The following is a 12,825-nucleotide window of genomic DNA, read 5'->3' on the forward strand; positions in this document are numbered from 1 at the left end:
CCTATTTGTAATATTTGCAGAAGTCTGTCTCACTTGTGTATTATAAGAAATATCACTCACCATATAAAGCCCACAACAATAAGAAAAGCAGTCTTATGTCAATGGGGTTTCACTTTTATGTGTTTTTGTAGTGCTGTCATGCAAGCTATGTCTACAAAGGTTTAAACTACTTATGTGTCATATCTTGCAGTGTTAACAATGCACTAATGTTAAGATTGCAGTCATTGCACCACATGTGTTAATATTTTTTATAAGTACCCTTTTCTGGGGGTTTTTTTAGCAATTCTGGAAAAAATGGGACTGCTGGGGAAGGCAACTCCCATGCAGGCAAAAAAAAAATGGGACAACAAAAAAAAAAAAAAAAAAAAAGGAAGAAAGCTAATACACACATCTTTGCTTAAATTTATTGTGCCGTCATTGTTGTTAACAGGCATGCTTTATTTGCTCTGCCTTAGGACTGCAAGTGTCCAGGGAGAGGTGAGGGAGTGAGTGGGAAACCCACTGCTGAAACTTGGCCATGGTTTGTCCTCATGGATGAGGTGTTGGGACAGAGGCACTCCACCAACCCCCCTGTCCTCATTGCCTCCATCCCTGAGGACAGACCAGGGCCGAGTTCAGCAGTGGGTGCCCACGGTGAGGAGGAGCCAGAAGCACCACCACCACTAGCAGCACCAGCAGCAGGACCCCCAGCACCAGCACCAGGACCCGGACCCGCACCACCAGCACGGAGAAAGCGGGATTATGAGGAGGAAATGCTAAATTTAATTAGAGAAGACATGGATCTGCTAAGGGAGGCAGAGGAGAGGAGAGCTCGAGAGAGCAGGGAGAGAATGGACAGGCTGTTTGCTCTTCTTGAGCGGATGATGGAGAAGCAGTAGTTTTTGTTTTTTGTTTTTTTTAAAGAGGAAACCTAAGTTCTGTACAGTTTATTTTTGTAATCTAAATTAAATAAAATTAGGTATTTAATTTATTTTTAAATGAGAAAAATAAGTTGTGTACAGTTTATTTAATAAACATTATTTTATAATAAACATTATTTTTGCTCCATTTCTGTGCATTGATTATTTTTAACAATAAACTTGATGTGCTGGAATATGAAATAAAAAGAAATAGGTCTGGACATTGGTTACTTTTTTTTTAATGACAGCTACAATTTGAAAAAAAAAAAAATTCAATACAATTTTGTGTCATAACATTTGACCATGAAGATAAATAATTATATACATAAATAATGTTTTAAAACTATTTACAACATAACTCATAAATAATCTGACAACATAATCTAAATTAACAGTGCATAAAACAAGACTTCATCTGAGCGGGGAGACCCTGGTGGTACTGCTGGACCTGGGTGGGCTCCACAATAGAGACCCTGGTAAGGCCTCTCTGCCGGTGGGACATCATCTAGGATGGTCTCCAGAGTGTTTGACTGCATATTTCCACTGTCCAATGCATTGTTTTGCAGGGCTGACTCAATCGACGGCTGCCATCTCACTGAGATAATTTTAAAAAGAGGAATAAAATAAATTAACTTGCATCCTCAAATCAAAGCGTAAAATATTTTAAACACATCACTTCTAGAGAACTACAGACCTGTCTCTCTCCTACCATTCATTGCGAAAACACTTGAACGAGTTGCTTTTAACCAAGTATCATCCTTCCTGTCTCTGAACAACCAGCTGGATGTCAACAAATCTGGCTTCAAGAAAGGCCATTCAACTGAGACTGCATTGCTGTCAGTCACGGAAGCCCTGCGGATCGCAAAAGCTGCTTCCAAATCATCAGTTCTCATTCTACTGGGCCTGTCTGCTGCCTTCGACACTGTGAATCATCAGATCCTCTTGTCCGCCCTCTCATCACTGGGCATCACTGGAACCTCCCTCAACTGGTTTGAGTCCTATCTCACAGGTAGGTCCTTCAAGGTCACATGGAGAGGCGAGGTATCCAAAGTACATCAACTGACCACAGGAGTTCCCCAGGGTTCAGTTCTCGGACCGCTCCTCTTCTCCATTTACACCACATCACTGGGACCTATCATACAGGCACATGGTTTCTCTTACCATTGCTTTGCTGATGACACCCAGCTCTACCTCTCATTTCAACCAGATGATCCCACAGTAGCTGTACGGATCTCAAGCTGTCTGGCGGACATCTCGGCATGGATGAAGGAACATCACCTGCAGCTCAACCTGGCAAAGACTGAGCTTCTCGTCCTCCCTGCCAATCAGTCTCTACAGCATGACCTCACTATCCAGCTAGATTCTTCCTCAATCACCCCATCAAGGTCGGTCAGAAATCTTGGAGTAATCTTTGATGATCAGCAGACCTTCACAGACCACATTACAAAGACACCTCGATCATGCAGGTTTGCTATGCACAACATCAGGAAGATCAGGCCTTTCCTAACTGAGCATGCAACACAACTTCTCGTCCAGGCCCTGGTCATTTCTAGGCTTGATTACTGCAATGCTCTTCTGGCTGGACTTCCATCATGTGCAACTAAACCTCTACAAATTATCCAGAATGCTGCAGCTCATCTTGTCTTCAACGAGCCCAAAAGGGCCCACGTCACTCCTCTGTTCATCTCTCTGCACTGGCTACCACTCGCTGCTCGCATCAAGTTCAAGGCTTTGACGCTTGCTTACAGATTGACCACAGGTTCAACTCCCTCCTACTTCCACTCACTACTACAAGTCTACATCCCTACCAGAAGCCTACGATCGGTCAATGAGCGACGGCTAGTAGTACCATCACAGCGGGGCACAAAATCACTCTCCAGATCATTCTCATTCACGGTTCCATGCTGGTGGAATGATCTCCCCACCCTCATCCGGAATGCAGAATCCCTGACAACATTCAAAAGACAACTGAAAACTCATCTCTTCCGGGAGCACTTAACATAAAAAAAATAAATAAAAAAAAATCCTTTCCTCTAAATCCTCGCTTGCCTGGCTTATGCTACTCCGAGCTATGTCTGAACTTTGTATTTTGAGCACTTCTTGCGTTGTTTTTGCCTCTTCACGATGACTCGCTTGGTTTAGTCCTCAGTTGTAAGTCGCTTTGGATAAAAGCGTCTGCTAAATGACTAAATGTAAATGTAAACATGTAAACCCATTCTATGGACATTCATTTTTGGTCTTGGGCATTATAGCTTTACAGTTCTCTGACTTGCCTGTTACAAGTAGTCGTGGTCAATGGGAACCTCCTCCAGGGCAGACACCTCTGCAGTCAGCTGGTCTCGCCAGGGAGCACTGCTGACTGTCTCCAAAACATGCTCTCCCTCATCCTCTGCATCATCCTCCTCATGCTCATCCTCCGGGGCCATGATGTCACCAACCCCAAGGCAGATGTTGTGGAGGATGGCACAGGCTGTGATGACCTGAAATGAAAAAACAAAATAAGAAATTATATGGTCTGGAAAAATGAAGTTAATTATTTTTATGTTTTTTTGCAAATGTATTTTCAAATCACTTACATGAGGTACAAAGGTGTGGTGCACCTCCAGCGCTTTCAGGAAGATGGCCCTGAACCTGGTCTTCATCATCCCAAAAGCACGCTCTATAATGGAGCGTGCCCTGGAATGATGAAGATTAAAGCGCTGGGCTCCCACACCTCGTACTGGCCTCTTGTAGGGAGTGATGAGGGGGAGCGGGTGTTGGAGACATGGGTACCCTCCGTCTGCGAGGATGAAGTGCTCTGGAGGAGGGTACACTGACCTCCTGTACAGTGGGCTGTACTGGAGCACTCGTGCGTCATGCAATGACCCGGGCCAGCCCACGTAGGTGTCAATGAAGCGGCCCTGATGGTCACAAACAGCCTGCAGGATGATGGATGGGAACAGTTTCCTGTTCCTGTAGCACTGACCATCAGGGCCGCTTGGAGGCTTGATGCGGACATGGCAGCCGTCGATTGCTCCTGCAGCTTTCAAGAAAGCTCGGTGTCTGGCCAGCCCTGCAAACCCACGGCAAACTGCCTCCAGGTCTTCTGGGGTGTTGGGGAACCGAATGACTTGGTGGCGAATGGCCACCACCTCCTCAGCGACTCGGTGGACAATGCGGTGGACAGTGGAACGAGGCATGTCAAACAGCCTGGAGACAACCCTGTATGATGTACCACTCGCCAGCCAGAAAAGAAATACCAGGGTCTCTACTGTGGAACCCCATCCGTGTTGGCATTCAGTCCTCAACAGGTCCAGCAGCACTCTCAGGGCCTCCCTGCTCAGCCGAAAATCAGGTCGTGTGTCCATTTCATTAAAAAACCTGTCCAGCACGGGCACGCTCAGGTTTATCCTGCAGTACAGGGGTCTGGTCTGATTTAGGGAAACAAACAAAAGAGTTTTAGTAAACTACTTTTAGTAAGTAGGCTATTAATGGCACATTGTAGAAATATTACTAGTTACATTTAAAACCTTATGTACAAGTGTTATCTTGCATACTTGTACTTAATGTACTTAAGATATCAAGAGTAAAAGTAAATGTATTCTGCATAAAAAAACCCTCATCAGGGTTTTTAGATATGATGTTGTTGCATTAATTTTACTGCTGCGCTATGTGTATGTTGCATTTTAATTCTGAATATGTTGAAGGGTGTTATATTTAAAGTACTTTACTGTTGAGTAGTTTACTATACAACAATGCATCATATTGTAAAAGATTTTGCAGTGTTGCTGTCCTGTGTGAGACCCTCATTACTTCACATTTGTACGTGAATACTTAACGAATGTACTTGCTTATTCAGTCAACCACAGCTTATTTTTAAAATGATTTATTTTCACAATATTAAGGAATTGTTGCTAACTACAGATGCGTCCCATGTCAAAGGCTGCATCCGAATGCGAGCGGGAGTGCCGTTGCAGGATTGTTTAAAAAAATAGGTATATTTCACTTTATTTATTTATTGTTTTGTGTTTTAATCCTTCAACTGCGTTAAAACAAAACACGCTGGAAACATGCCTAAATAAGATCAACATAATCAAGAGAATAAACTTCATAAAAATCGCATCTTCGTAAGGTAGGTTATAAATTAACATTTGAACAGCTTTATGTGTATTTTGTTTCGTTACATTACTCAAGTACACCCAGTACTTATGTACATTTTAAAGTGTACTGCAGCAATTAAGAACGCAACTTCTGAATTGGGATGCAGCAAACCAGATGACCTTACCTGACCACGGTCTAGACCAAGCCGTAGATACATCACACGGCGGCGTCAGGGACGAAACATCCCCTCCATCTCCTCCAATAAAACATATAAGATAAAAATAAAAATAATGAGGTCTTGCTCCATTTTATTATTCTAATTGCTCCAAGTAATGCCGTGTAGGATGGCAGCTCTCCAGTCACAGCATTACTGGGCGACAGCATAATGGGGAACACCTGGTGGCGCAATTACAAATCCTACGAAGGCTAGACTCGGAGCGTCCTTCGAAGGCTGGGTAGGCTGGGTCCTTCGAAGGACGCAGCCTTCACATTGGGACACAGCTAATATGAAGACATGCAAAACACTCCAGACACCTGACAGAACTATAACAATGATTAGTGTTCTGTCAATAAAAGTATCCAAACAGATGCTAACCTGTCTAATAAAATGCATAACATAACAGATGTGAGGTCATTGACAGGCGACACAATGACACGGCCGTTACACTGGTTTAAACTGCTGATTTCTCTCGATTTAAACATTGTTGGAAACATTTGGGATAATGTAAGTACAGAAGACAACAAAATATATAACATTGTTTAAGTGTTTTTTTGATATTTTAATCCAACAATCTTGCATGTTGTGCCTTTAAGTGTCTGCCAAATGCATAAATGTGACCTTTCATATGTAAAATGTAATTTCTGTCAAAACTACACAGGCATTTTCTTTGACAGATTGTGTGATATTCTTCCATAATGTTTTTGTGAGGTCACTATCTGGTTCTATATTTGTATATGTTGCCCTTTTGTCTGCCTGTGTCTCTTGTTGGCAGTAGACTCTGGACTCTGGGTCCAGATCAGCACCTCAGGAACAATGGGGACTCATAAAAGCCTCTATCCTCTCTGCTCATAAAAGTGAGGTTTAGCAACAGCTGTAAAACAGTGTATGCTGTCTCAGCCTGCGCTACACAGATTTTCATGTTAAATTTTAGTCACAGATGATGGAAATGTTCATACCATGATCAGTCTTTGTGCTTCTTTTTTTATTGCTATTCTAGCTCAGTGTCCTCATGTTTGGAATAAGTGTGAGTCTTTGTACTCTTATCAAGGCTCTTGACTTCTATTCCTCTGGTCCTACTCTCTCCTGTTTGTTCTGATTTTCAGCCCTCTTATTTTTCGGACATCAGTAGACTTTAAGTATACTTTGGGATAAAGGGTTTTTGTAAAATGTTGGGCTTCAGCGCCACTCCTGGAAACCACTGACCCAGGCGTGAAGAGGTCAAATGAAGAGCAAGAGAGTAGGAGACAGTTGAGCTCTGACTCCATGAGAAGACTAATGTGTTGTCTCTTTCTTTAACAAAGGGTGATTGATCAGGTCTGCCATGCTGAACCAATCTCATGCTTTTCACCTCTCACCCATCGGCTCCAACTGCAGCCAGCCAAGACCGCTTGCACAACACCCTCACTTTTCACTGTCTTGTAAATAAACAAGCGCCTCCGGGGTGACAAAAGTAAACCTACCTGCTTTACATCTTCACAAACACAATCTTTAATCCATATTGACGTAAATTTGACAGTAAATTCAGACATTGTATTCAGCTCTGTGTGATGAGCCCAGTGTATTGATGTACACACACACCACAAACACACTGGGTGTTTCTCAATTCCTTATTTGTGCATCCTCGTTTCCTTTCCTGTAATTGTATAGTAGTTCTCACACAGGCCACCAGATTATGTTGTGATCTTCACAAAATGTGTAAAATTGGTGAGTTCTGGTCAGTGTGTAAAGGTAGGGACACATCAATTAGACACCAAGGAAAAATCTGGGAAAAACAGTTGTGCTTGAACACAGTGCATAGACTACAGCCAGCGGCTAACTAGCATAGCTTCTGTGAGATGACTCTCCCATACCAGCAGGTGGCACTTGTCTGGATTCGGTATTCAAAAAGGAAACCGGAAGACCTAGAACTGTGGATTAGAGATGCGGGTTATTCCTGGGATTCGGTACATTTTGGGTCCCCAGTAAAGATCCATGATCTAATTGCCTTTTATTATATTGAACAATGTCAATTTTAAAGCTGTCTTAGTCATAAATAACACACTTTGAACTCTAAGCATATTTAACCCTTTAGAACCTGAAGCTAAAATAGGTGTTTTTCTCACATTTTTGATTTTTTTGACTGTAAAACTCTAAAACAATGTGCTATCTTCATGTGCATCTTGGTGTCATCTTTTTCAGAAAAAGATTAGCTTTCAACAAATCACAGTTCACGAGTTCACACTTACATCAATTAAACAGAGTAAAGATTATGCGTATTTGGCGTGCTGTCCGGGGGGAGGGCTCCGAGCTCGGAATTTTGCCCGAACCCAGAGTACTCCCCCCGTTGTTGTAAGAGTATTAGGACTATGAGTGAGGAGATGGGGTGGTGGAGGGATGCTGTTAAACTGTCAATGAACGGAGGTAAGTTTGCTGTATATATACACAGCGCTTAACTCGTTGATTAAGCACCACTCGTGTCTAATTAGGTTTGATTATCTGAATGTGCTCCACGTGTGTTTAATTAGGTTTAATTATCTGAACGTGCTCCTCCCGAACTTTGTTAATAAAACATCATTTCACGAGTTCACACTTACATCAATTAAACAGAGTAAAGATTATGCGTATTTGGCGTGCTGTCCGGGGGGAGGGCTCCGAGCTCGGAATTTTGCCCGAACCCAGAGTACTCCCCCAAAAGGCAAAAAGAGCAAAGGACAGCCGCCAGACTTAAGACCCCCCAAAACGCAGAGAATTTGGCGGGCTGGCGTTTTGAGAATAAGCCTGGTTGCTTGAGCAGGAGGGCCTGCTGGCTCACGAACGGGGAGCAGTCGTAATTTGGAACAACAGTCGGGAGGGCTCGCACCGTTTCTCGACGGGAGCAGCTCACAGCGTCAGACAGGCGAGCTCTACCGGCCGATGAACAGCGTGATTTATGCCGCCTGACCAGGAGGGCCCGTGTTGCCTCTGGCGGGAGCAGCTCACTGCGCTGGGCGGACGGGCCCTACTGGTTGACAAGATTTGGGAATGCCCAACCAGGAGGGCCCATGTAGCTTCCGACGGGAGCAGCTCACAGCGTCGGGCTGATGGGCCCTACCGGCTGACGGTGGAGTGGCGCGTTTTTTGGAAGCCCGGACTGGAGATTTCTTGCTGTCCGCTGGGAAATCGATACCTGTTGGATGGGAAAGAGAAAACATAGATGCATGCAAAGTCCGCTGGGAGACCAATGCTCGCTGGACAGAAAAAAGAGAAAACATAGATGCATGCAAAGTCCGCTGGGAGACCAATGCTCGCTGGACAGAAAAAGAGGAAACATAGATGCTTGCAATGTCCGCTGGGAGACCAATGCTCGCTGGACAGAATTATGCAATGTCCGCTGGGAGACCAATGCTCGCTGGACAGAATTATGCAATGTCCGCTGGGAGACCAATGCTCGCTGGACAGAAAAGAGGAAACATAGATGCTTGCAATGTCCGCTGGGAGACCAATGCTCGCTGGACAGAAAAAGGAGAAAACATAGATGCTTTGCAATGTCCGCTGGGAGACCAATGCTCGCTGGACAGAAAAAGGAGAAAACATAGATGCTTGCAATGTCCGCTGGGAGACCAATGCTCGCTGGACAGAGGAAGAGGAAACATAGATGCATGCGACGTCCGCTGGGAGACCAATGCTCGCTGGACAGAGAAAGAGGAAACATAGATGCATGCAACGTCCGCTGGGAGACCAATGCTCGCTGGACAGAGAAAGAGGAAACATAGATGCATGCAACGTCCGCTGGGAGACCAATGCTCGCTGGACAGAGAAAGAGGAAACATAGATGCATGCAACGTCCGCTGGGAGACCAATGCTCGCTGGACAGAGAAAGAGGAAACATAGATGCATGCCACGTCCGCTGGGAGACCAATGCTCGCTGGACAGAGAAAGAGGAAACATAGATGCATGCAACGTCCGCTGGGAGACCAATGCTCGCTGGACAGAGAAAGAGGCATCACGTAGGGGTTTTAACAGGAATATTAATTCTGAATAGTGAGGTACTGGAGAGGAGACATCACTGCTGCGGCAGTGGAAAAATAGCCAGAGAAACAGAGCTCCTGCGGGAGCAGAGGAGACATCACTGCTGCGGCAGTGGAGAAAATAGCCAGAGAAACAGAGCTCCTGCGGGAGCAGAGGAGACGTCACTACTGTGGCAGTGGAGAAACTTACCTGGAGAAAAAAAGAGCTCCTGCGGGAGCAGAGGAGACATCACTGCTGCGGCAGTGGAGAAAATAGCCAGGGAAATAGAGCTCCTGCGGGAGCAGAGACATCACTGCTGCGGCAGTGGAGAAAATAGCCAGGGAAACAGAGCTCCTGCGGGAGCAGAGGAGACATCACTGCTGCGGCAGTGGAGAAAATAGCCAGGGAAACAGAGCTCCTGCGGGAGCAGAGGAGACGTCACTACTGTGGCAGTGGAGAAAATAGCCAGGGAAACAGAGCTCCTGCGGGAGCAGAGGAGACATCACTGCTGCGGCAGTGGAGAAAATAGCCAGGGAAACAGAGCTCCTGCGGGAGCAGAGGAGACGTCACTACTGTGGCAGTGGAGAAACTTACCTGGAGAAAAAAAGAGCTCCTGCGGGAGCAGAGGAGACATCACTGCAGCGGCAGTGGAGAAAATAGCCAGAGAAACAGATCAGATTATTTTATTTAATGCCATGTCGGCATCCAGAGCTATTTTCATGGCAAAAATTCAATCACAAAAATACAAATATCATATAAATACAATAAAAACAAAGCAAATATAAACAACAAGTCATATTATATAATATTTATATTTAAATTAACATGATAAAAAATCTAAAACCTTTTCAGGCATAATCTCATTAAATATGTCCTTCAATGAAGAAACTTCATAAAAGAGCATTCTGCTTGCATGAAGGGCAGAACAATCTAATAAAACATGTTTGACAGATAAGGGAATTTTACAAAACATACACAAAGTTGGGTCTTCAACTTTAAGCAAAAAGCATGGGTCAAACTTGTGTCCAGAGAAACAGAGCTCCTGCGGGAGCAGAAAACTTACCTGGAGAAATGAGCTCCTGCGGGAGCGGAGAAGACATCACTGCTGCGGCAGTGGAGAAATTTACCTGGACAAATTGAGTTCCTCTGGTGTGAGGCTGAGCAAAGGGAGGAGTAGGTTGGGGCCTGGTGGGCCGATGCTCGTCTTCTTGCGCGTTAATCAAAAACGCGAAGAGGTGGTGAGAGATTAAATCCTTGCAGGATTATGCGCATCTGAAGTTTAAGTGGCCGAGCAAAGATAGCAGTTCGCGTTTTAAAACAGTGGGAAGGTGGGCGAGATCAAAATATCCTATCGATTTTTTCTTGTGCAGTGAGGCCTGGAAAACAACTGTATCCAAGTTAATGCCCAGAATTCAAATGGACGAGGCTGAACCCATGGTTTTAACCTGTGCAATTGGAATCCCGAGCTCAGCAGAAACTGTGCGGGGCTGAGAGATCGATTATTAAACGTACGAAAATGTTCTTATTTTCTCCGTTTATTTCGTTTATTTTGATCATTTCTATGGGTCATATTACCTGCCGATTTGTTCGTTCTGAATCAGAAAAACCAATAGTGAAACTGTGGCTTTAAACTAGCCTACCTACTTAAAAAAAGAAATAAAATAAAATAAAAATAAAAATGCATTTATGCTATAACCTTAAGTTTCTAAGCGATTTTTGTTAAGCTTCAAGCCCATTTTTGAAAAATCCCCAGATATGGCATTCCCAAACTGAAACAGATACAGTTCATGAACCCTTTGTACTAAAAGCACAAGTAAGATCTCATTTGAAAGCTGACACCTGGAAGTTTATTGTAAATGTAGAATTAATTATTATCATAATGAAAAAAATAGTTATAAATAGCTTCAAAGTTTTGTAAAGTTATTATACATTTATTTTTATGAAACATCTTCATGAAAATAAAATTGAAGTTGGCATTGTAGCAATCTAGAAATGCACTGCAGCTAAAGCCACATGTCTGGCCATGTTATATTTAAAATTTGAAGATGATAAGTCTAAAACTCTGTATTTAGTTCAATGTTTTTCAAGATCATGTCATATGACTTTATTTTGATTAGACTGGTGTTTATTGTTTTCTTATAAGCATCTATTCAGTCTATTGCCTCTATTGTTTTGTGATGCAAAAACGAGCCCCATTCAGTCTCAGTCTCCCCTGCACATATTCACACCTCTCCAGCCAGTTTATTGCTCTAAATATGCTTTTCTTTTGTCTGCATTATAATCACTAACGACTAGCAATTCACACTGTTTCAATCCCTCATTTATTTTATAAAAGTTCTCACTTCACAGTGAAACTGTATCAAATGCCCTTTTTGAAAAACGAAACATTTCAGTAAGCATTCTTATTTAGAAAAAAATCATAAAAATTACACCGAAGTAAGGTAGCAGGTGCTCAGTACTAGCTAGCATGTTAGCTTAGCACACCATCAATACACGACAATTTATGAGAATAAAACTATGTTTGTTCTCCAAACTTACTTTATAGCGCAAGTCGAGTGTTTTAAATAACTTTCTGTAATCTGATTTGGCTTCAGATAAAAAAATCAGATAGAAAATATATTATTTTATTGTATTCTGCACAATTTGAAAGTCTATCTCGATTAGCATTACATTATACATATAATCAATTATTATGAAAATACCTGACATGACTCGAAGAACACAGGTAAATCAAATATCATTGCAATCATGTTTATTGTCTTCAAAACATCTTTATCTGCACTTTACAGCGATCTCGGATAGCTTTGTTGTGGCAGGACTTCCTGAATGTCACATGATTATGGCTCTTCTTCATGTGATCCATATATTATGGACTTCTGTTCAAACAGCGCCCTCACTTTCAGGATGAATTGATAACACAGTACAGAGTATACAGCGCTCAAAATGATTACATCGACGCATTTGGGTATAAATTCAATAAATATTATTCCTGTCTATAGAAGTCTAATGTAAAGCTATGAGAATCTATCAATATTTCTCCAAATCTGCACATGTTTGAGCTAAAAGCCCTGAGGGACGTTGTTTTGTCAAGCGCTGTCATGACGATCGCACGGGAGTTTTTTTCTGAATGAGACCGGCTGAGGCTCATAATTCATATTAAAGGTAACGACTCATTTTTTAATTTCATAACTCCTGACACAAATTAAGACATAACTGTCACTATAAGTTTCTCAGAATACAATAGTGGTCAAATACTGAATCTTGAGTCTTATATCTTTTTAATGATGTATAGTTTGTCAAGGTATAACATTAAATCTGATAGTATATTTGAACTAAATAAATAAAAAAACGCTTCAGTGCGCCGACGCTCTGGAGACGGTTAAGAGGTTAATAAAACATGTCTTCTCCAGGTCGTGCTTACCAGGTTGTTCATAAAAGCCGAAATGTGCAATGCGCAAAGATGTAGGCTTTTAAAGTAGTTGGAGCATTTTTAATTACTTGCACTCGTGTCTCGCCACCCTCTGCCATTGTATGCTACCGCAACAAAGCACACACGCGACAAATGACGCCAGAAAAGTGTCAGTACATTTTAATCGGTTATGGTCTATTACTGAACCGATACAGAATCGTCCTCGTCTGCATCGCGATGCAACGCAGAAA

The 12,825-nt window shown here is 42.8% G+C and overlaps 1 protein-coding gene across 1 annotated transcript; it reads right to left on the bottom strand.

Annotated features, from left to right (window-relative positions):
- Positions 1-3,135: 3,135 nt before the first annotated feature.
- On the bottom strand, positions 3,136-4,341 carry LOC130084513 (putative nuclease HARBI1). Its single transcript, XM_056249980.1, has 2 exons — positions 3,476-4,341; positions 3,136-3,379 (listed from the first exon to the last, which is right to left on the bottom strand). Exons 1-2 carry the CDS (start codon positions 4,244-4,246, stop codon positions 3,176-3,178), a joined length of 975 nt encoding a protein of 324 aa, XP_056105955.1. The 5' UTR covers positions 4,247-4,341; the 3' UTR covers positions 3,136-3,175.
- Positions 4,342-12,825: the final 8,484 nt, after the last annotated feature.

This window comes from Rhinichthys klamathensis, unplaced genomic scaffold, assembly GCF_029890125.1.
Source record: "Rhinichthys klamathensis goyatoka isolate OS25496 unplaced genomic scaffold, OSU_Roscu_1.1 h1tg000065l_1, whole genome shotgun sequence".
In the NCBI taxonomy this organism is placed as follows: Eukaryota; Metazoa; Chordata; class Actinopteri; order Cypriniformes; family Leuciscidae; genus Rhinichthys; species Rhinichthys klamathensis.